The sequence below is a fragment of the Caloenas nicobarica genome, chromosome 3, assembly GCF_036013445.1.
Source record: "Caloenas nicobarica isolate bCalNic1 chromosome 3, bCalNic1.hap1, whole genome shotgun sequence".
Lineage (NCBI taxonomy): Eukaryota > Metazoa > Chordata > Aves > Columbiformes > Columbidae > Caloenas > Caloenas nicobarica.
This window is the reverse complement of record NC_088247.1, coordinates 85,977,170-86,001,568: the sequence shown is the minus strand read 5'-3', so window position 1 is coordinate 86,001,568 and position 24,399 is coordinate 85,977,170. Positions and strand designations below refer to the sequence as shown.

General features: G+C 41.4%; 1 protein-coding gene across 1 annotated transcript in view; it reads right to left on the bottom strand.

Annotated features, from left to right (window-relative positions):
- CRIM1 (cysteine rich transmembrane BMP regulator 1) overlaps window positions 1-24,110 on the bottom strand; it is a 192,906-nt gene extending 168,796 nt beyond the window's left edge. The window contains exons 1-2 of the mRNA XM_065630951.1: window positions 23,403-24,110; window positions 9,984-10,157 (exon numbers count right to left, since the gene is read on the bottom strand). Of these exons, the coding sequence (XP_065487023.1) occupies window positions 9,984-10,157; window positions 23,403-23,754 (526 nt within the window). The 5' untranslated portion in view covers window positions 23,755-24,110. The remainder of the gene's footprint in view (window positions 1-9,983; window positions 10,158-23,402) is intronic.
- Between the last annotated feature and the right edge of the window lie 289 nt (window positions 24,111-24,399).

The window sequence follows — 24,399 nt, the reverse complement described above, 5'->3', positions numbered from 1 at the left end:
CATCATTCTAGTCTGGTATATCACTCGCAAGTTTATTGGACAATTTTTGATGTTTGAAGCTGTTTTCTTCAGAAGCATCCAGATCAGCTTTTCAAAAATACAGTATTTTTACTGAAATTGTAAAAATCCTAACTTGACTTCTAAATATGTACAAGGCATTAGTAACTTGTGTTCCAACCTCTCAAAAAACAATATATATTATAGAAAGACGCAAAGCAGAAAGATGAAATGTTGCATTTCACCTTATTCTGTCCCCTACTCACTTCTACAAGAAGCCTGCAATGACAACTGAGGAGAAAAGATCAGACCTACTCGTGTAAGTGTGCCAAGAAGCTGGAAGCCCCAGCTCAGATGGCCAGAATGTCAGGCATTTCCTCCACTGCTGTATGCGACTGCATCTACTAGCCAGAGGTCAAATGCAGATTTGAGTTTCCAGTTTCGGGTTTTCTTTTTTTATGTTGTTTTAAACCAGGAGACTGTTTTCTTTGCCCTTCTAAAGTTATATCCTAGTGCCAAACATGTTTAACATTTAACATATTAGTGCATTCATTTATAGAAGCTGCAATTCTGGCATATGTATCTGACAAGCCATTTGAATTCTAGCACATTAAAATTATGTAGATTGGTTTGTCACTATGACAACAATTTTTACATGTCTCTAAAATGTAGCTGATCATACAAAAGTACTATTTTTTCTCTCCTTAACTGAAGCTAGGAGTTAGTAAGAGCTTTACCTCTTCTGGACAGAAAGGCAGAATTTACATCTTTTGACATAGCTCATCTAGAATTAAATACATTATTTAAGGTACATCATCTAACTTAATTCATGGGTGAGAAAGGAAGTTCTCAGATTTGAACAGCAATAATTTAAAGAAACCCCTTGAATACAGAGTACTTGAGGGAATCTAGAACAACAGGGAAGAGAACATACATGGCAATTCAGGATGAGGTAGAGCTATTGCTTGTCAGCACTAAGGCTAAGAACACATTTACTTTGGTTCATTTGTTGGGTTTTGTTTAGTTGGTTTTTGGGTTTTTTTGAGGAGGCTATTGAACCTCAAGGTCAGTGCTTCACCTATGAAACCCCCACCCTCTCCCCAAGCGTTTATGAAGAGGAATCCTTTATCAGTAACTAGAAGCACAAGCATGCACCCAAAATATATTGACAGTGAGTAGACAGATGCCTCAGCATTTGAAGCGCTGGCATTTTCTTTTTACAGATCCACGGAGGGCACACACGTATCACCTGCACTCATGTTCAGCACATAAGGACAATGGCCAGAGCGTCATCTCACCACAGTATCACTGGTAAAAGGGGAACAGAGTCCTGAAAAGACCATTTACAACTAGGTAGTTTCCATACCCCTAAACAGATGTTTGGACTTTTGTTTATACTATGAGCTGTACCCCTGCTAACACTCTGGGGTAGAGTGAGAAATTCTTCTCAGAGGTCTCTGTAAGAGGAACTTATAAAAAAGTTTTATGCAGAGGAAAGGGGGGGTGGATTTCTGGGGGGAGGAGGGTGCTGGCCATGCTTCATTATATTGCACAGAAAAGTTACTATAATGCTGTGGAAGCTGCACAGTGTTTGTTCTATTTAGAAAAACAAAAAAACTTCACGAAATAATTCAAGGCCTAAATTTGGAGACAGAAAGCTAAAATACTTTGTCACCATGCTACACAACCATACAGAATTACAAAGTGTTGGTGTATCATTCTTTTAAAGAGAACTATGAGGTCTACTAGAGGTGATCAAACAAAGCAGACAACTTTATTTTCTGACAAATTGTTTCTTGTTATTTAGAGAGACAACCATTGCATGAAAATTGGCACATTGACGAGTATGTCACTGATACCACTATCACTGGACACATTCATCCAACACTCACTTATCTCTGTCAGCAGCAATGCTGCCTATATCCAAACAAGACTTGCCCTGTCAAAACAAGACCAGTGACCCAGCACACCAAGTGCCACAGGAATATACCTTCCTGCTGGTATGCAACATTAGCCTAATGCTTACATAATATTCAATTTGAGGTCTTTTCTCATGTCTCTTCTGTCATGTGTAGGTAACTTTTCATTCTTAAAAATCAAGGCTGCATCTGAAATGTTTTGCTAAGTGTCACCCACCCCATTTTCTCTCTCTTCCTCAACTTTAACAGAATTTTAAAGTATTCATTAAAACTTGTAACATACAGTGGACATACTTTAGCTCAGCCTACTTGACAATATGGAAAAGAACATTTGAAAGGCACAGAACTTACCAAAAGCAAGATCTTGCCAGCTCTAAAGTACCTGTCCTGTTCTTTTCCTTCTCTTACAGAGGCTCCAGGTACAATAGGTTATCTTGTATTCAGTTTCAGATTAATGCAGGTAAGCATTTGAAACAGAAAAAGGCAAGAATGCTCCTTTGTATTTAGAACAACCACACTTTGACCATCCACATCTGATTGCTAGCTTTGCAGGGTGAATTTGTCACACGGTCCTATGCCAAGACCCACAGTTAAGGTTACATTTCTGTCCACAGCAACCTCAGAAACTGCAAGTTTGAAGGAAACTGAAGTGTCGCAAATTGAAGGACCAGTAGCCTCTCCATAAGCACTACATACCCAAGGCAAGGGTGACATCTGCACAGCAGCTCACATGAGCAAGTGTAGCACAGAAAAGCAATAAGCTCAGTTACTATACAGTAGGAACACCATTCACTTCCATAAAACGAAAAGGAAAAATAGAAGCGTAAGGATACACTTGTAAGTAATTTCTGTGATGCTAACACTTCTAGGGCTTTTTTAAGCAGCTGCTCAGTTTGGAGTTTTTTCTTCAGTCTTCCCTCCTAACAGGTTCTGCAATGCAGTTTTTCCCCCATTAATACAAACATTATTCATAACCTAATTAAACCTAATTTTAGGTATCCAGCCACATCAATACAGAAATATGAAAGTCAGTTTTCCCTTTTGATGCCTTCCTGAAAGTTGTGCAAGGTTTTCTTACCATTAGCTTCAAATTTCATGGCACAGATGTTCACTGTGACAATTCATCTTAAAAACAGGACATGCTAAAAGAGTCCATACATTAGAAAAAAAAAAAATCATACTTCCTTGGTCAGGGGATGGTTCTCTGAGGAGCTAGAGTCAGAAAAGTGACAAGTCCTGCAAATTTAACACTGCTCTGTTATGCTGTGAGGGCAACTGCACCACCAGATGTGCCACTGTCATAAGACTCTCTTATCAATTAGTGAGCAAGTTGTCCTCCCTTTTGGTTTTTGGAAGATTTCTTTGTGTATCCAAGTTTATATCAGCATTCCTAATCTGTGCTGTTTCCATATCAAATGTTTTTTCCTTCTGTATCTCCGCGTTCAGAAACAAGGTCTGAAAGCTATACTGCTATTTTCCTCTGTATTTCATGTGAAATTTTGCCTTCAAATGAATACTTGGCTCTCACATGCACGTTCAACAGTAAAATATGGACCTTTGCCACAATCACATTCCTTATTGCAAATATATGCCAACCTTCAAAGTTCAGTTATTTGAGCAAAAACATACATTAATTGTTATGTGAGAGGAAAGTGTATCAGATTGAAATACTTTCAAATGTGCTTATTCTCCTCCTTGCCTGATAATTCAACATAAAGCTGGATTTATTCTGTTCTAGTTTTTCAACATAGTTGCAGTCATTAAGACCACACAAGCGAAGTTTAACACAAAACAGACTCAACAACAACCAAACAAGTATTCAGAATAAAATTACCTTCTCATATTTGTTATTCCAGGACTGGTCTAACAGGTATTGCAACATTTAGCAGCATAAAGTTATTCAGTTACATGTAAAAAATAATGGAATGCAAGGAGTACGTTGCAATAAGCCAGCTTAATAGATACCAGCAGCTTGAAAGCCCTTTTCCTTTCACCTATGAAGGACAGCAGTGAATAGCTTGGAAAGGTACAAGCCAGGTAACCATGAAGCAATTATTTTAAACTTAGTATCAATAGCAGGTTTTAAATGTAGAGGGAGATGCAAATGAAGGGTGTTCATTTACCTAAAACATCAATCACATCTTCCATCAAAACAAAAGGTATAAATTGTATCCTTCACATATATTCTAAATAAGGGTTGTACTTAATTTTCACACGAAAAAGCTTATGCTTTTGGTAGAGTATGAAGTGATAAAGACAACTGGTTTCTCCTCTTAGAGCTCAAGTGTACAGTGAGAGAACTTGAAAGAGACAAAAACACCACCTTTGCTATGGCCGGTGGCACTTAACGCACACCACAGCACTCCAGAATACCTTTATCTGGGTGTCACATCAGTACATGGTATTATCAAAACAAACACTGCTGCCTCACTACTTTGAAGAAGCAGGGTAGTAGCTGGAAATTTCTCATCTTTGAAAGAATCTGCAGACTGAAGTTTTTAGTAAATCCAGTTGAAGAGATCCCAACCTGAAGCACAGCCCACCTAGTGACAGTCTGGATGCCCTACCTACCAGAGGGTAAGAGAGACAGCTGTTCCAACAGGGAACAAGTTTTATGGAGTGATCCATCATTCATCCCAAAGACCTGCTGCTGCCTCTGGAGGAGGAAGGTGACAAGGCATGCTGCCTTCCCACCAGCAGCTCAGGAGAGCACAAATCCTGACCTGCTCTGGTAGAGGAGCAGGAAAAGGCTCAAGAACATCCTTAGGTTCCTGCTCTTTAAAGCTCTGCTGGTCTACGCGAACTGCTGCCAGAGCCTAGCATAGAGGGAGAAAAAGAAGACTGCAGAACTGGAATAGAGTCTTAGAAACTACATAGGCTGGTTCACTTCAGATACTGACTTCCTTGTGAGTCTTCATATGTGCTAGGCAAGATTTCAAGTTAATTGGACTGGCACTACCCTAGTTTCCAATGCTACTACCTACCAGTGCCCTACAAATGTACCTTGATGAAAAAGTTACTCCGTTTTTCACTTGCCTCACCTCCAATCCTCAGCATCCCACACAGTCTGCAGAACAGACTCTTCTGTACTGTCTGGAGTTAATTCTTAGCGGAGAAGGACTGCAAGAATGTGTAGATGCAGCTTACTAGACTTCTGCCTGTTACTGTGGCTTGGCAGATAAATGGCATCTCATCACTTTTCAGCCCTTGGCCATACTTTCCACAGTCCACTCCAGCAGTCCAAGTTCAACCAAGCTGTCATCATTAGCAGTCTCTTGAACAGAAACAAGCTTTCTGTGCTCAAGAACACAGGATTTCCTGAACCATATCAGAACAGGCACTCATCAAGACAAAAACTAAAAGCATTTTATACAAATAAAACCCACCCCAACACAGGAGTCTATTATTATTTAGTTATGTGATAGCTTTTCCAGATAGTTTCTTTTAGCCCCGAATGTGTGCATTTCCTCATGGCAGGATGGTTCACAACCTCTAGACAAGCCTTCTATATGAAAAGTCACTGATGCTCCATGCAGAAAAGCAGGCACGTTAAGTGTGGGAGAACTTCAAGGCATAAGTGTGCTTCATGCTATATGATACTCTAACTAACGAGTCTTTGGACACTTGCAGTATGACTACACAAAGATTAGTTAGAAGTTAGCTACCAAGTTCTATGAAAAAAAAAAAAAAAAATCAATCCTTTCAAATATATCTAATTCTACTATTTCCCAGGAAAAGACAGACAAGAAGTGGGGATGACAACCGTCTTCAGTACTTGTATTATTGATAGCCCCCATTAGCCTCTCAGTACTTTCTTGCAAATAGACATCAGCACCCCTACAGAAGTTATGTACATTTGAGTAGAGATTAAAACAGACTCTCCTCATTTCAAGGCAAAATAAAGAACATGGCTTTTGGGCCCTACCAAATGACATCTAAGCAATGTGATGTTAGAGCCCATGCAGTCTGATTTTGGGAAGGAAAGACAGAAAAAGTTATCTTATTTGCCTCATGTGGCTTGTTTAAGTGAAGTGTGTTGCAAACAGTATGAAACAGGTAGGCAAAGAAAGCAAGAAAAGGTAAGGAAAGGTAGAGGTAGAACAAAATATGAGGAGCCCAGGAAGGCAGTCAGACACAAGCCAATAGGAAAAGATCCCATATGAAGCCAACAAGAGAACACTTTGGGTTAGCTGAGTAAGGAAACTAGAACTGACAAACCCAGAAAGACAGACCACACACAGCCTGAAAAGCTTAAGTATAAGAAAAAGTAGATAAAAACAAAAGATTACTAGAGAGGCACTAGTGCGAGCACAAAAAGACACAAGAAACCTAAGTACATGCAAAAGCCCTGACCCCTTACTTAGCACATATGCATTCACATCTGGAAATGGAACTCCAGATTTCAGCTCACCCCTTGTTATTGGCCAGGTTGTATTTATGGAGCAGATTCCACATCTGCAGGCAAAGGTAGCTTTCAGTGAGCCATACAGGCTGATAGAGCTGGCAACTCCAGCAAACTCTATGCATTAGCACCAGCGTCTCCTGTGCACGGATATATGCACACTTAGTATGGTTGGGGTATCCTAACTGTGCCCTTCCTTCTTTCAAGGAAACAACAAAAAAATCCAACAAAAGAGAAAAGAAGAAAGAGAGAGATAAAGATGAAAGAAAAGCCACATAACTCATTTTAATCAGAGCAAACAAGTCACACTGATCTAGCACCACTGGCCTCTACAATAGCGTAGCCTCAACTGCTCAGAAAACAGAAAGACAGGTCCACAGTTAAATAAATTTTTACAGCCCAAGATAACTTGTCATAGCTATGCACCTTAAATGAAATTGCTTGAGCCAGAATTTCTCTAGATGCCACTGTATACTACTAATTTTCTAAGTTCAAATTTGTCAAATATTCTGTAAAGTTATAAATCTATTTCAAGTGTGCTTTTAAGAACAGTACTACAAAAAAGTTCACTTGAGAGGACCCTCCGTCTTCCTAATTACCTCCATAATTAGCAGGAAAGCTACCTTACTCATTTTTGCCCCTCAGCAGGATGGAGTTAAGTATCTTCCATGCCTTAGCTGTGTTATGGAAGTTCATCAACATATGAATGATATACAAACTTATAATGAATATCAAAAATCTTGCAGAGTGACACATGTCACTGAACAACACAAAATAGTCTCACTTGCTTAGTAAGCATCCTCAAAGTACAACACACATGGATGTAGCTGCTTAGATGACACTTTAAATTTTCTTCAGAAACTCTGATTCTGGTGTATCTATCATTCAGGTGCTCAACTCATGTCTTTTTAATCATAGTGTGTATTTAATTATCCATATCAAATGTGGTGAGGAGAGGGAAGTTTGACTACTCTCTCTGGGTCTCCCTTTCCATGGCAGCAGATGTATTAGGGTATTTTAAGCTGTATTTTAAGATGTATTAGGTATTTTATGTATTAGGTATTAGGTATTATTAGGTATTATTATAAGATGTATTAGGTATTTTAAGATGTATTAGGGTATTTTATGTATTAGGGTATTTTAAGCTTTAAATTACTAGTTTCAAATCTTCCTGCTGTTATATTTAACAGACCAGCCAAAAGAGTGACATATACATCAGTACTTTGGATTGCAGGAAAATTTTAGACATATCTAACAGATCTTATGAATCACCCCTTTTTACGTGACACTACAGTTTAAGACATAGCTTACCTTAAAGAAACCGAAAGATTTTTCCATTTCAACATGCTCAAAGAGCCCTCTGGTTTGCACACTACCTAAACCATGTTTCAGGGGAGACTTTCCAATGAATTCAGCTGGCTCAGACACACCAAAGTGGCCATCTCACTCTACCCAAGAGGCTTGGCTTGCTTACCAAACAGGGATGTGGCAAGCACAAGGGGAAAAAAAGTTATTATTCTTTTCCATTAGCTTAGGCACAGGATGAAGCACACATTTTAATTACCAGAATAAGTAGTAATGCATTTAAAAAAACAACCTCCATAAGCCGTTAGCATTTAATTCCCAGTCCTAGTTAGAGGAAGACGGAATAAGCATTTCCAGTGCAAAACACAGTAGGCAGGTTTGATCGACTACAACTGTCAAACGAAGACAAATAAAAGTTATGCTGTGACTTCTCCCCTTCTACTAGGCAATAAAGATGGATTTAACTTTAAACATTCCTCAATGGTAGGATTTGATAGTCTGAGGATGCAAATGCAAATTCACATTCTTATGAGTAAAGGCTGGACTGTTGTAACACTCAAGTCACAACTGCCAGATTTCTTGTATTTATTGGTACTGTTGTTGTTTCATCACTTGCATCAACTACCCTTCTTATCTGTGAAGGAATAAAAGTCAACAGGTCCTAAGCACTAATGGTACTCTATAGTCTGAGGCTTTGGAAGAACATTCTCCCCACTCCTCCCCCCCAAAAGAAATAAAACCAAGAAAACAAATAAACAAAAAAAGAAAGTTACACCTCTGAAATACAGCTGCACCATCACTGTCATACCAGAAAGTTTACACATAGAACATTGTTACCTCATGGCTAAGCTTCAAACGCTATTCTTTTTCAAATGGGAATTTACCCGAAACAAGAGGTTGAAGGGAAACTACGCAATGAATCAACCTGCTTTAGCCATGCCATTCCACAAACTAAGTCCATTTCTTCTGAGTCTGCAAACAAAATCAAAAAAGCACCCGCAGCAGATTTTCCTAGCAAGTTAAACACGTGATGAATTGTCATGCCAATAGAGTCCTGCTGAACCACTACAGAGTTAGTCACACATTCACAAGTAAACAAGGAAGTGGTGAGCGAGGTTACTTAAGAACCCATATACACTACTCTACGCTACTACAGCAATAAACAAAAGGCCAAAGGTTTTGCCTCTCCTCTTCCTAGGAGGAAAAAAACAAAAAACAAGCAAACAACAAAAAACAAACCAAAACCAAACAAAAACCCCCACAAACACCACCACCACAAAAACGCACCACAAAACAAAACCAAAAAAAAAAAACCACCCCACACCAACACAAAGCACTTGTATGCCCTTTGTGACCAACATCATGACCAACGATAATGAACATGTTTCCGCCAGCTACATTTTTCTCCTTGCTTAAAGGCTGTAGCTCAAAACCAATTTTCTTATCACAAAAGGAATAAGACAGATGTCACAAGATCACACTTCATAACTCCAAGACGGTAGCTTTAAATATGGCTAGTAGCCCTATAAATACAATTACTTTTGCAATATGGCTTTAAACACTGGTTCAAAGCAGACTAATTAAGCAGGTTCACACCACTAATCAACTTTTGTATGTTCCTGGACACTTTGGAAAGTAAACAGCAATTACAGCATCATAGAAAGGGCCCAAGGTCAAATCTTCAATAGTTGTTCAAAACAATCCTAGAAACACATCAGGAGAATTTCATTCTAGCTTTGAGTGAACTCATTTCCAGTTCAGCCACAAGCAACAAAAAACTCAAAAACCCCAAACATAAAAAAACATTATGTATGTGTGCAGAAGCATAAACATACGTGGTCTAAGGCAAGCCTAATCAAAGGAAAACAGAAACTGAAAAATAAGAGCATTAAAATAACACTACATTATGCAAACCTAAAGAAAATAGCAATTCATGCATACCTATAAAAAGGTAAAAGTATAATCAACAACTACTCCTTTTTCTACACCTCTGCTATTAAAATCCACTGTATTTATTCATGGTTCAGTCACACCAATACATCTAAGAGAGTTTTCTGCACTGCTTTACAGATAAAGATATGGGAAGGTAGCTACCACAAACTATAAACAGAATGGTTTTAGTCTTAAAATCTGCATAACGCACAAACTATCAGTTTCTTCCATTCTTAAACCCACTCATTTGGAGTAGCTTACCAAAGCCCTATCTTCCTTTAAAACATACAACTGTCTTCTGAAAAGTACAAGACCACAGGTATCTGAAACTACCCAAGCCGCCCTAAAACCAATTATACTACACCCTGTCTTTTCATCAAAAGCATAGAAAAATCACTAACAATGAATTACTGAAGACAAGTGCTTACCTTCAATCCTTTTTAAGGCCGACAGGCAAGTATCCCGGCTTGGAAATTCAAAGGGATTATTACAGGTCCGAATGGTGTCACATTCACATTTCCCGTTGATTATGTTACAACCTGTTATAAGGTTTTCATTGCATGGTTCAAATCCAAGAAGCTGATCATCATCCCAGTTTTCATCTAAAATAAACAAACAAATAAACTCACTCAGTATTGGATTTCGGCTACAGGATATAAATTCAGCTGCTTTGGAGTTGGATGTGATTTACTTCAAGTTCAGAGTGCTAAACAGAAGATAACATTAAAAAAAATAATGGATTAATTTAAACTGTGGGATTTGCTAGATACCATGTTACACAGCTGTTCTATTGCCCATTTTGCTACAGCTACTGGCATTGTTTATTTCCATCTGTATGAAAAACCACGATGTCTTGGGGAAATGCATAGCTGTAGTACAAATGACTGCTATTCTAACTGAAATAACTTTTGCAGATACTTGAAGTTATATTTATCGTGGAAGTGAGAATGTTGGACAGAATCTGCAGCTGTTATAGAAGTCAAAATTGAGTCAGAAAGAGAGCATTTTTAAATCTGATTAAAAATACATCACATAGAATTCACTCCACAGAGATAACTTTTTATTACAAAAATACTGCAAGATGCCAGGCGTCTGATTCTGTAATGTGACCAAAAGGGAGTTTTCCAACACTCCTGGCTTACCATCATACTCTAGGAAAATTGCTCAGGCACATCAGGCTCCTTGCTGTCAAAGGGCGGGAGGCTACTCAGGCCAGAACGAGTCTCTCTGTTCAAATAATTCTGCTCCTTATGAATTAGTCTGCCCGTTTTCCTTTTAGAAGGCTACATGCAACAAGAATTTTTTCTTTTTTTTTTCCCCAGGAAGCTGTAAATCCAGTCCACCCAAAATTCCACCAAGATTACCAGTCCTACAAAAAAATCTCAGCTTCCTTAGGTCAAGTGCACATACAGCAAAATCACACCAACACTGAAGTCTAAGCAAGATATGTGGTTTTTATGCAAGATTGAAGAAAATAGACCAGGCCTTAGGTACTCTTCACTACTGAGCACCAGATAATTTCCCAGGTTTCTCTGTCTACCAAAACATGTAGTACAAAACAGTCACACAGATAGCCCACTGATTTCTAGTAATTACATACGGAAAAAATATGTTTTCAATCTTTAGATCCTTATATTTCACAGCTGCTTCCACACTGTGCCTTCTAGTAGTTCACCCCAATTTTATTTACTATCGACAAGCAAGTTTCCAATACAGCTCCTGCCAAGAAACGCTTCAAAAAGCTAAGACATGTTCCAGTTACAAAGGGTGGGTTTTTCTGTTGTTGTTGGGGTTATCAGTAGCTGTCCTCCAATATGGTTGGCTACAGCCAAATACAACCTGTTTGACATTCAGCAGTCCGACACTCAACAGAAGTCTAAAAACCTGGTAGTAAATAACAGTATATTCTCACACACACATACTGAGGCAACCAACACCTGGAAAGAGCTGTTTCCAGTTAAGCACTGTACATGATCTACAGCAAGTGTCAGAGAAGATTCTCACAGGCGTGTTTCTCCCTGTACAACCAACTGCTTACATCCTGTTATAAGTCAGCAAAGTGCCTGGTTGACAAAAGGCACTGAAAAAACAACGAAGTTAATTTTAGATATGAAGAAGGGAACCGCATGGCTCTTTTACTCCATAAAAATAGTACAGGAAGAGTAGACATTAACCCCAGGAAGTAATTTGCCTCTTTTTTTCTTTTTTTTTTTCCCCCCCTCCAGGTGAAGTTAACATATCATCCCATACACCAACTGCATCAATAAAAGTCAAAGGAAGTACAGAAATTCCTGAAGAGAAACGATTAAAATTCTTTCAAGAGAAGATGCCGCTTTAGTGATGCTTGGGACACTTTCATCATGACGAGGCCATGCATGCAGAGGGAGGAACGAAAAAAAGTCAGGAGAATCTGGAGAACAATAATACATCCTGTTTTTGAGATGCCGGAATACAGCCTGGACAATTTGTGTTTTACCAATCGCAGCCGCAATCCATGTAATGAGAAGAACAAAAGGGGCTATAGCTATGCTCCCAGACTTGGTGTTTGAAATTCTGTAACCACAGGGACCACAGCATCATCCAGATCAGTCTGTTTTAACAGTCTTAAGAAAACATTTTGAATTGCTCCTTCTTTCTGACACAGAGGCTCTCCTCCCCGACCCCCTGCCAGCCTCAGGGCCCATGTGGCAGCGCACCCTTGGCTCCAGCTCCCAGAGCTGCTCTACCCACCAGCCTCCTCAGAACACCGCAGTGCAGGCAGGTGGGACACACAGACGGCGATGACAGCACACTTTTGCTTTTCCAGAACACCAGTTCAGACCATGTGTGAGCTTCTGCCCTGTGGTACTTCAGCACTACATCTTTTCAAGGCTGACAGAGACAGAGTCCCTGTTACACAAGAACTGCTCACCCCATGTAAGGTGGGACCCACCAGGCATGGAAAGTAGAGCCATCCCTTACTCATGGCAGAAGGTCTCAATGCAGATGCACCACACAGTGTGGCACCACCCACGATATTATCTGATTTCCAGAACAAATTAGTGTTTGGTATCTCACCTGCCACCTCTCATGGGTTTTCAGACGGGAGCAGAAAAGGAGGTGCACAGGAAGTACATGGCCCAACACTAGGTGCACATACAGTGCCACACTGCTCAAAAATGAGCTCGGTAGCCATTAAAAGGAAGATAAATCCCTCAGGAATTCTTGCAGACTATACATATAACATGTTATCTTGAAACGAGGTATTTTTCATTACTGAAAGTGAATATAAAACAAAGGGACATTCAGACAGGAAGAATGCAAATTCAGTTCTAGCCTGGACATCTTTTACCAGACTGCTTTTCAGACAATTTCCTTTAGTAACAAGATTTTCACCAGTGAAGGAGCAAACATTTAGCAAACAAATAGCTTGTTTTAGTTTAGTAAATCAATAGAAAGTCTAGCATGACCTTTCATGCAGACTTAAGACCCCTTTTCCTAGTTGATTTTGTCCTTTTATGAACAGAAATTAAAGGTCTTGTTACATGAATACTTGTTTACCACTTAGAGTAAACCCTCAGAAGTCACATCAGTATTGGCAGAACAAAATTCCCTGCAATGAAAGGTACAACATGCATGAAAGCACTCACATGAGCTAAAGGGAAGAATCCAGTGTCTCACTTCGACCCAAAGTTTTAGATACCTGATGCAAAGGCAACTAGTGCTCTGCTTGATGCAGATGAATGGTGGTTCACTACAAGATTATCGCTTGTTTAGAGGTCAGCAATATTGCAGCTGATAATGGAAACATGCCTTGAACAAAGTCTAGGCTCTGTGAAGCATATAACCTAACCTCTGTTATTCCAAAAGTCATCAGGTCCTGTGGACTATTAAAAAAAAAAAAACAAACCACAACACCACACTTTTACACACCAGTGATTTGGAGATCTGGGACAGTTCATGAACAACTCCAGACTGTAGCAAAAACATTTTCCCGAATGCTCTGTTCTGTCCTCCTCTATGGCTTCCTTCTCAGAAGAGTGCTCTTTCATGTGTAGCTCTCAGAAATTTGGACGATATGAAGGAACAAGCTGAGATGTAATCATTTGTGAATGCTTTATATCTCCGCAAGCAGGGTTGACAAAACCCAAATGTAAGAACCTAAAAGCCTCTCAAACCTTAGTATGTGCATCCTAAACATCTACTCTAGAAGTCAGCTAGTGGATAACAGTAAGTGTTTTGACAGAATCCAGCTGAAAAGCAGCCCAAGCAAATTGTTAGTTTCCAACCAAACTGATGTTAGTTTAGCTGCAGTTTCCACCATCTCATTGTGCTGGCATGATCAGGTAGAGGCAAAAAAGGGAAGGGCCACTCTTTTTAGCAGTCCTGAGTTGACACTGGGCTGTCATATATAGCCACTCAACTACCCTTTGCACACATGCCTAGAAGTGGCTAAAATGCTCCCAGCAGGCAAATAACTATACTTTGAAAGTCACCCTTTCAAATCATTTATACCTGCATGCAGTTCCCCACTCTTTCCAACTCATTCAGACAAGTTCCCTTTTCAGACAATAAAGTAGTTCTGCATTTACTCAGACCAAAGTTAAGCCTTGGACATAATACTTTTTGAATTCTTCTAAGAATGCTTTCATACCATAAGGAAGCTGTGGGAGGGGAGGCATCACATTAATTCCAAACTTTTTTAATTTTCTTCCATCATTCATATAATCACTGGCTTTGTGCAAAGCAAATGTTTCAACTTGCTAACAATTCAAGTGCTGCTCCAGGTTGCTGAACTCCCAAGTCCTGTCATAGCATGCAGCTAAAGCAGGGAAGAGGATTAAGGCATTAACGAGTTGAACAAGAGGTCCTTAAACAACAGGTCCAGTCTGGGAAATAGTCTGAGAAATATGTCTCTGGTAAGCAGCATTCCATCACTTTTTCCATGCTAAATCCTACATACCAGCACTCACAATACAGTACCACAGCTGTACCATACACTGTTCTCCTTCACTGTTTAAAAAGATAATGAATCACCTCAAACCAGCAAGCACCACACAGGAACAGTCACTAGAGTATCCCTGTTGAAAACTAATATAAAAGAATTGTACCCACAATAATCTTAAATTACAGTTCAAGGGTGAAGGGGTAAACATAACTGTAATGAACTGAGCCAACTCCCATAATTTACATTTAACTGCAGCATGTTACTCAGCTATGCGTGTTACTCAGCTATTTCTGCTTTTTTAAAGCATGACAGACAGGTTCTCAGGATGCCGAAAGAGTAAAGTGACTACCAAATACATTGCTGGTCTGAGAGTGAAATGGTCTAAGTCACATCTTACAGATTCTTTCACCCTTTTAAATCCTGTATTTGAAGGAGGAGAGAGAACGGGTTTCACAGTGACACAGAAGTGATCCTTACCAAGACTAGTACTGGCCTCTGGGACAGGAGGGAACCTTTCAGAAGCTCCTCCATCAAACCAGACCCCTGGTCTGAGCCCCACCACCCCAGCACACTGGTATACACAACAGCATTTTCAAATCAGTGGTACTCATTAAGATGGTATGAGACTCTGAAAGGATTCTACAGACTTTCTAAAAAAAAAAAAAAAAAAGGAAATACTTCTTGCCAGTAGGCTTTGGCTTCTCTTTGAACAGGAAAAAAGAACGATGGAAAGGAAATTCATGTTTTGGAGGAGCTAAACAATAGAAATGACTAATCACCACTAAAGAATGCTTGAAACCCAGCCCCAGACCTTGAAAACCAGCAGAAGGGAAGGCTAGCCTTGAAGTGAGTTTGAGCTCATGTACTGGCTGCAATTCTCTCCCTTCTCACAACTTATTCCTTCAATGAAGTCATGAATCGGGGATCAGTGATGGCAGAAACTTTTATGCAAGACACACAGCTGAGAGTCTTATGATAAAGCAGTTTTTCCACCTTTTGGAAGGGTCTGCTTTCTAAGACCAAATCTTCATGTGGAATGCATGTCAGTACAAATGGGCTTTGCAGCCTCCTGATAAAATTTCTAGCCAAAGCTAGAAAGCAAAACGGTATCATAGCATTTAGATACCTCAGGAACACTATACACACAAGGCTTGTTTCAAATTTGACTGCCTGCTTTAACTTATTCCAACTAGAGTGTGTATCTCAGGTGATCAAATCCAACAGAGCAAGAAAGATTTTCACTGCAGCAGCTCTGTGTGTGTGTCAAGGCAGCTATTTCATACTAAGGAATGTAGAAAGTATTTAAACAAACCAGCTTTGCACTCAATTATCAGAAGCTCTGCAGAAGCCACAAGGAAAGCAAGGAGATAAATGGAAGCATTAAGTGAAGCATGTGACACACACAACTATTCCAAGTTTAAAATTTTTCCCTTACTCACACTGTCTGCAGGTGTTTCAGTTCTCCAGGTACCCCTCCGCCCACAACTTTTTTTTTTTTTTTTTTAGTGTTTTCTGGGTTTGTCTTGTTTGACTTCTTTTTGTTTGCTTTTGGTTTTAAGACTTTCACTACCAGGGTTCTCCCCAATAAGACTCAACGATACTTCCACTAGCCTTCTTCCCCAAAGATAGTCTGAAAAGATAAATAATTTGAAGTCTGACCCTTAGACATTTAAACACCTGAAAAAAAAAAAAAAAAGACTTGCAAATTTTAATCTTATGGCCAGAACCACATGTTGTTTATAAATAGTTGACTGAAAATATTACACAGTGTCCCAGCGTTTAACTGGTCAGATGCAGCCTCTGCCAGTACTCCCCTGATTAGAATGAGCATGGACAGCAGTGTTTCAGTTGTCCTAGCAGATTTTTCCTCTAGCTCTAGAAAACTCTTAAAAAAAAATGCACCAAATCTTCATACTCATTTTCCAAATAAGGCTAAAATTTCAATACCTTTTTTTTTTTCTTCCCAAGTTGCACACTGCACCCACACACTTCAGAAGCCTGCAGGTAAGGCAGCACACATCAGCTTCACTGCAAACAAGTAGCTGGCTGGCAGCTTGCTGAAGCAGGAAAAGTTTTGCTTAAGACAAATTCTGGAACAGGGCTGTGAATAAAGCAACCTATACCAAGAACAGTCCACACTATTACAAGAAATCTGATATCCTAAACCTTTTGCCACTTCCCCCAGTCCCCCAAGTTATTAACACAGCATCACTGAACACCAGAATTACAGGATGTTTCAGAAGAATTACACCCAATTTCTTAGCCACAGAAGACTTCAAGAAAAACTCTGCATAGCCTGGATTTAGAATTAGCATCATGGCTTTTTTTTTTTCTTTTTGTAAAACCTAACTTAGAGATAGACATTAACTTGAGTCTTCTATTATCAAAGCAGCACATTTTACATTAGCACATGTAATACCATTATCGGTATGATCCCAACTTTTTGTCAACAGCCCATCGGTCAGGGGAAGAAACACCTCCACAACCACAAATCCAGCCTTTCTGAGAAAAAACTGTTGAACAGAGTACAACACAGGCTATAGCAAAACCTTGAAGTTTAATTTGCTTCAAGGACAATTAACCCCATAGAATGAGCTCCCAGATTCAGAAAAATTACACTTTCTAGGCTTTTCACTAATTAAAAAAACCAGACCCACCTGACGCCTATCAGTAGGCTATATATATATATAGTAGCTGCTATATAAGGCTTAAAGCTTTGGGAATGAGAACACAGGAATGGGTGCATGCCACCAAGCTGGTGCTTCTCCTCCTGGCCACAACCCTGTCTTCTCCTGTTTGTTTTCTTGTTGGAAGACTTGCACACTCACAACCCACGAGCTGTTAACATGATTTGCAGATTCTGAAGCATCCGGCATTCCCAGTGAAAGCTACCGGGGACTGAATATTATGCCTCTGGTAAAGGTGTGAACTGCTTTCATTCTTCATCTCAATACATTACTAAGGGCTTACTTCCTCCAAACATGGCCAAACTAGTCTGTTTAGACTAGAGCTCCCTCAGGGATCATCTTTTAATCCATATGCTTATGTGGAATCTAATCCAGATAGCCTTTATATAAGGTTGTCTTCCCATCTTAGAAAGCTTCTGTACACGGTGAAACTTACCACTATACACTACATCAGTATCAGTCCTTTTCCAAACTGCGTGCATACATACCAAACGGCAGACTTAAAACATAATGTTGGCAGACTACACAACTGATGTCACCTGAAGTCTCAAGCAAAACCCTGAATTCACCATTTCCAAGTTTACATTCCCTGTGGATTAAATGCATTTTCAAATGAAAGCAGTTTACAAGTCACGAGAGACATTTAATAGGTCACTTCTACAAAGTATTTAATCCATTAAAACAGAAAAACATTTGGTCCTGTCTGCAAAATGCTATAAAATTTACTCATTGAGATGAAGAATCCTTGAGGGGGGTGCAAAGGAAGGAGGGGAAGAGAAAGGCATTTTTGAACTATATTAATGGATTAATTATTGCATAATACACCTGTCAGTCAGATGACATTTTGGTTGACTAAGTATTATGCAGAAAGTTAATTTACATAAGTATTCTTGAATCAGCTAGGGAGTACTTAAAATAGCAAACATGCCTAAGGGTGCAGGAACTACCAACAAGTATGAAGGTAGTTTAAAGAAAAAAAAGAATCTTCATAAGCAGCGCGATTTTGGGGAACCTGATGAAATAACCATTTTCTATAGGGAAAAATTCACATCAGCAGAGGGTGCTCAACACACAGTCATGCAAGATCAAATAGTTTAAAAAAAAAATTTAAAAGTATTCCTCTTAACAGCAGTTAAGAGATTTAGTCATTCAGCCTATCCACAGTGAGACTGCTAGTTTTAAACTAACTGTACTGATCCCCAACAGCAAAAACCTATGAATTCCTGCATCAATATCCCTTCTCATATCTTCTGGACTTTCCCATTTCATTTTTGTTGAAATATTAGAACCAGGTTATTTCTAAAATCAAAACATGATGCCTAGAAACAGAAGAAACCATTTCCAAGTCAAATAAGCACCTGATCCAATTCCAATTCAGTGCCATGCTCAAAGCTACATGTTCTTACTGATGTTGAGATTTCGGCATTTACACAAGTTAGAGCAGAAATAGCTTACAAATCATCCAGTCTGTGCATAAGAAGTCAGCATGTGCCTAGTAAGAGTTTTCTGGAGGAGGCAGGGAAAGAGGACTGTTAAATATGGTCAAGACTAACATATCAGAAGCTGAACATTCACCAGATAATTACTTCTCATTCCAGTTTCACAAGGTCAGTAACTTCTGTGATATTTTTTCTTGACACCATGAATAATTTTTCCATTTTTTGCCCCAATAGTCTGAACTGCTGACAGCCTTTGAACCAAGTATTCACGCCAATAATCATTTGGTACACCACTTAATACTGATCAAGTCCCCGACTAGATCATCAGTTCTAACACTTGATGTTAGTAGTGGAAGTTCTCTATACACAGGTGGACATCAAAACTGTTTGGACATTCTCCCAGCCATTTGCTACATAACAGAGTAAGAAAAACAAACAAAAAGTCAAGAAATCTAAGCAACATTGTTCCAGTCAAACAGATACAAACAAACAGATTACCCACATGCAACTTCTAAATCACGTGAACTTCAGTAACTCCTACTTGAAGCAAAATACTACCTGATCTTTAGGGGTCTGGACTGCATTACAGGCAAGAAGCCAAGCATGTTATATAGAAGTCTGGAGACAAAGCATCGTGTTCTAGTTGTGTGTTCCAGTTGTTGTGTCCATTGACCCATTAGATACAGAGCACAGGACCAAAACCAACTGAAAACAAGGTTTTCCCAATGGTACTAGCTACAGAAGCACTACTTGTGGTAAAAATACTAGCAAGTCTGTAAGCAAGTTGTTCTAACTTCAGAAAAGCAGAAGAGAACTCCATTAGCATGTGTGTAAGCCTATGCCTGCTCCTCCCCCCCTGCCACCCAAGCTTAGCTTTTTTCAAAATTGGAAGGAGGAGAGCTAAGTTTTCAAAACGTCACTTCTTTTCATCAGCTCCAGTTTCACTACATTTTGGTTACATGCAGTATACTGTGCCCTTACATATCATACTCTTCCACGTTCCTAGAGGAAGATAGCTAGTTCACAGGAGGCTTAGATGTGTGTGGGGGGGACGACACCCAAGCTCTCCCTGCTTGTCCCAACAAGAAGTCAGACAGTAACACTCCAAGCTCCCAAAAAGCTGCAGTTCAGCAGAAGGGACAAGGACGAGCCACAGCAGGGCAATCTTCCACCATCGTCCTAGAGGATTAACCCACATACTTCCTAATACTTGCCCAAAATCCACTACAGCAGCTTTCTCCTGGTCCCGAGGGAACCCCCATTCAGAAGCTACACAAAAGGCAAACAAGTCTCACGTATTCAAGGCAAGCCTTAAATTAGCTACAGTAGGCAAAAACAATACAGCAACAACTGTATGCCCTGCCCCCCAAAAACCCACCTCAAACCCCCACCAAAACCAAAACAAAAACCTCCAAACAAAGTACTACATTTTATTGGCAAGCTATTGGAGCAGAAATACCTTCTTTCAATGGCTACCTAGAGGCTAACTCTCATGGAAGTGTAATATATTCTTAGAAGAACCTAAGGACAGAGTAAAACTAGTAGTCTTGTTAACTTTGCATTCCAAGTATATATCACAAAAACCTAAGTTATGTTTCTGTTACACAGCTAAATACATCAACCCATTCTCAGCATTATTTCACATGCCACTGTTATGCCTCAGAAGAATTCAGCAAAGCAATCAAGGCCTCTTCATCTAAAAGCATCAGAAATTGGGGAAGTGTTGAAACAGAGGCAAGAAAAAAAAGAGTAATCGTAGAAAAGCCTTCACAGAGTAACAGAACTTCTTTGGCAGAGGTTTTCCAAGGCTTTCCAATTCCCAAGAAAGCAGGAGCCCTGCCTGGCTGGACTGCTGCAGAAGCCAAGGCTAATGGCTTCCTGGAGAACTCCAGTCTAATTAGGGGATGGATCTAGATCTACCTTCAAAGGCAGAGAGCAAGTGGATTCTGTGCTTTGAGTTTAAAATTTCTGAATGCTAAAAGCATTTGGAAGGGGCTCCAGGCTCTCGACACCTCACTGAACCAATCCAGCAGCACCTCTGTAAAGCCACAGAGAGGCTGGAGGCGTTTAAAGTGTCAAGACTGCCCTTGAGGACAAGTATCCACCTGTGCTGGGGGAAGGCAATCTCAGAATTATTCTTTACCAAGAATACAACTGCATTCAGGAAGGGCATTTACATACTTCAGGATAATGCTACAAACGGAACCTTAGACCTGCATAAAGATATAAACAGTTAAGGTGGTGAGACGAACAAGGACTTCCTTCAGGTTTAAGAAAGATGAAAAGAAGAGTGTAGAATCAGCAACAGATTTTATTAATAAACACTGTTTTAAAAAAGACTATTCCATTTCTAGTTTCAGGAAGAGCAGCTACGAGTGACAGATGCCATGGAGACTTCTCCATCAGGCATTGCACAGCTCACTCATAATGAGTGAGTTAAATACAAATACTGAGATAAAAAACAAGTATTTTTACTTGCTGCAATTCCAGCTCTTAAAGTTTTCTGTAGCCTAGTATGTGTTGATACTCCGAAATAATACACTTCTGAAGCTTCAAAAATGACAAAAAAATATGCTTATAACTGTAGCCAGTAGGGGTCATTTCAGTGTAAAAAATTGCAGTGAAAGAAAAGGCTGAAGAGACGAAGGAGAGTAAAAACATCAATTTCTATTAACATAGTTCTATAAGTCACTCCCATTTCCTCTTCCCTGAAGCAGGGTAGGGAAGGGTTTGCACTCCCAGTAGGCAAGATTTTTAAAAGTAGCTTTTATTCCATTAATGGATAAAGGCATAGCTTAGTATTACTCACACATCAGGCATCACCAGCCTAGCCTGTTGCACGTGTGCCTGTAAACTGCACAACCGTTCAGGTCACAACGAGAAAAAAAAAAAAAAGAGCTAATCAACCTCATTAAAGCGATCAAAGGTAGGACATTAAGTCCCCTTTCTTACTTGCTGCCACCCCTCGTGCACAACACACACCATGAAGAAAAAGACATCGTTTTTGTTGCTTAGAATGAGGCAGCTGCCTGACAAATCATTTAATAAGTATTCCAGGACTATGTATTAGGCTGACAGTTTAGCTCAGTTGCTTTTCATTTACAAGAATGAAAATCAAACAGATAACTTATCTCCCCAACTATTCCTATAGGGACAGCTGGAACTAGCTCCTAACCACAACACTAATTGAAATGCAATCTTGCCAGCAAATGCTTCATACTATTTTCAACAGTAGATGGGACGTGTTACGAGTTGAACTACAGCAACGTACAGATTGCATCACTTCAAAGGAATGAAATACTCCTAAACTGCCAGAGACGTCTGTACTGCGATACAGTAAGGGAGTTGGAACATTAAGGCATTTCATGACTGCAGGCTTTTAGTTCCTTTAACCAAGGGGGAGGAGGAAAGCCATTTAAGCCAAACTCTTGAAAACATGCAAAAAGAAAAACTGATCCAAAACCAGGTAGGTTTCTAAAGTACCTTTTCCTTCTTTGCTGGTACTTTTCTATTCAAGAAAACTTTTCCAATACATATTAAAAATAGTAAGGAAGTACAACAACATACATATTTAGCAACAAGGTCTTCAAAGTACTTTAGAGCCATTTTTAATTGTTTAACAACAGAGCTTTTAACGCTGGAGCTGGTCCTGCCCAGGCAACAACTGCAGAGGCTGATGGCATTGGCTACAGCACAGGCGGGACGCAACACGCTGCTCTGCTGCAGTTTGCAATTTATTTGTTAGGGCGGCAAATGGAGTTTTAAACTAATAATGAGCACCAGGACAAAGGTCAGCTGCCCACTAAAAATGACCGCTTTTAGCTCTCTCAAAACAGCGCATCATTTTAAATGCAAGTTTTTTGGACAGATGCTGCCTCACCAGCTCTCTGGACTTTCTGCTGCCCTCTACCCGCCGAGAGGAGACCGGCTCCCTCTCCTTTTCCAGAATTGTCGAAGCTCCTGCTCCAAGTCTCGCATACATTTATACATATCCCAAACTACTGGTTATTTGTAATCTCTTTACAGCGCCATGTTTTCCCTCAACTTGAGGGGAAAGGAAGCTAGATGGACAAGACAAAAAGAGACTAAAAATTTGTCTTTGGCCTTTTGTTAAATTATATATGTAAAAAAAATAAATCTGATGGATTCTAATAGATAGAATATTTGAAGGGGGGGGGGAAGGGGGGCGATGAACTCCTCTTGCATTTCGTAGCAATTCGTCACCTCACAAGCAGCCGGCAGGAAGCATAAGTGACTTGGAAAGGAGTCCTGCCATGGGGATTTCTCCCTCTCCCTTGATGCTCCAGCAGGGAAAGAGACATCTCTTATCACACATCGAAGCAGACAGGCGGGGAGATATTAAGTGACAGAAACAGGAAGGAAAACTTTACAACAGATGATCAGCCTTTGTGTTTCCTTACAGAGAAGGGAATCCGGAACAGGCATCATGTGTGCACGACTGACCTCCGCCGATCTCCAATCTGCCAAACCCTTCCCAAGGAATTTTAGTCGGGCATCAGTAGTTGGTATAAGCTATTAGCAAATCAGTGAAGCGCTATGGAAAACGAGAAGTGGGAGAGCCTGGAAGTTCATGCTAAGAAAATAGAGGATAAGACTTCTAAATAGAGAGGCTTTAGGGAGGAAAGCTTAAAAAACACGCTCGCAGATGGGACATGCGGGCGGCGGGGAGGGAAGGAGGGCGCACCGGCGGCGGTGCGCCCTCCTTCCCTCCCCGCCGCCCCGCGAGTACCCCCACCCCGGGGGATGGATGGATGATGTCCCGCCGCCTCTCACCTTCGCAGACGCCCACTTCGTACTCGGTGATGGAGTCTCCGTTGAGCGGCGGGCGGATGACACAGCGCAAGCCGCGGTCGCAAGCCCCGTGCAGCCCGTAGACTCCCCCGCAGCTCTCGTTGCGTTGCCGAGCGCACATGAAACAGCAACCGCAGATTCCCAGCACGATGCTACCGGGGCAACTCTTCGGTTCTTCGCATTTGGATTCGTCGCAGGGTAAGCAGACGAGAGCCCGCGTCCCCGACTCGCCCAGCAGCAGGGCCAGCAGCAACAGCCACCCCGCCGCCGCCAGGTGCCAGCCGCCGTCTCCGCCCGGGCGCCTCCTCCCCGCCGAGACCGCTGCCAGGTACATCCCGGCCGCCGCAGCCCGGCCCTGGGCCGGGGGGAGCCTCTCGGAAGCCCCCTCGCCGGGCGGCGGACCCAAGCGCACCGCGGCTCCTTCCCGCCGCCCCCGCCTCTGGCCCCCCGAGGAAAGTTTCCTCTCGCGGCGGCCGCTTCAGCCAAACTTCTCCTCCGGGCGGCGGCGGCGGCTCCGCCCGCTGTCCCCTCCGGGAAGCGGCGTCCGTCAGTCCGTTCGTCCCGCGGCGCCGCACGACCGATCGATCGATCGATCCCCCGGGTGCGAACTACAGCGCCCGCCTCTGCCCCGCTCGCTGCCCGAGTCCCGACTCGCCTCCTGCCTGCGACTCAACCCGCTCCAAGTGCGCCCTCTGCCCTTCCCCCATTGGGCGGTAATCATCTTCGCCCCACCTCCGCTGCTTGCTCGCTGCTTGCTCGCGCCTTCTCATTGGATGCCGCCCAGGATGGCCCCGCCCACTCCTCTTGCCGCCCCCCCCCCCTCCCCTCTCCACCCCGCAGCCCCAGATCCTGGGGCTGGGGAGAGACGCGGCGGAGGCGAGGCGCGGCATGGGCCCCACAGCGGCCGCGCCTCCCGCCGCCCCTCCCCTCCCCCGCCCGGGGCTCCGAGCGCGGAGCGAGGCGGCGGCGCCAAAGCGCG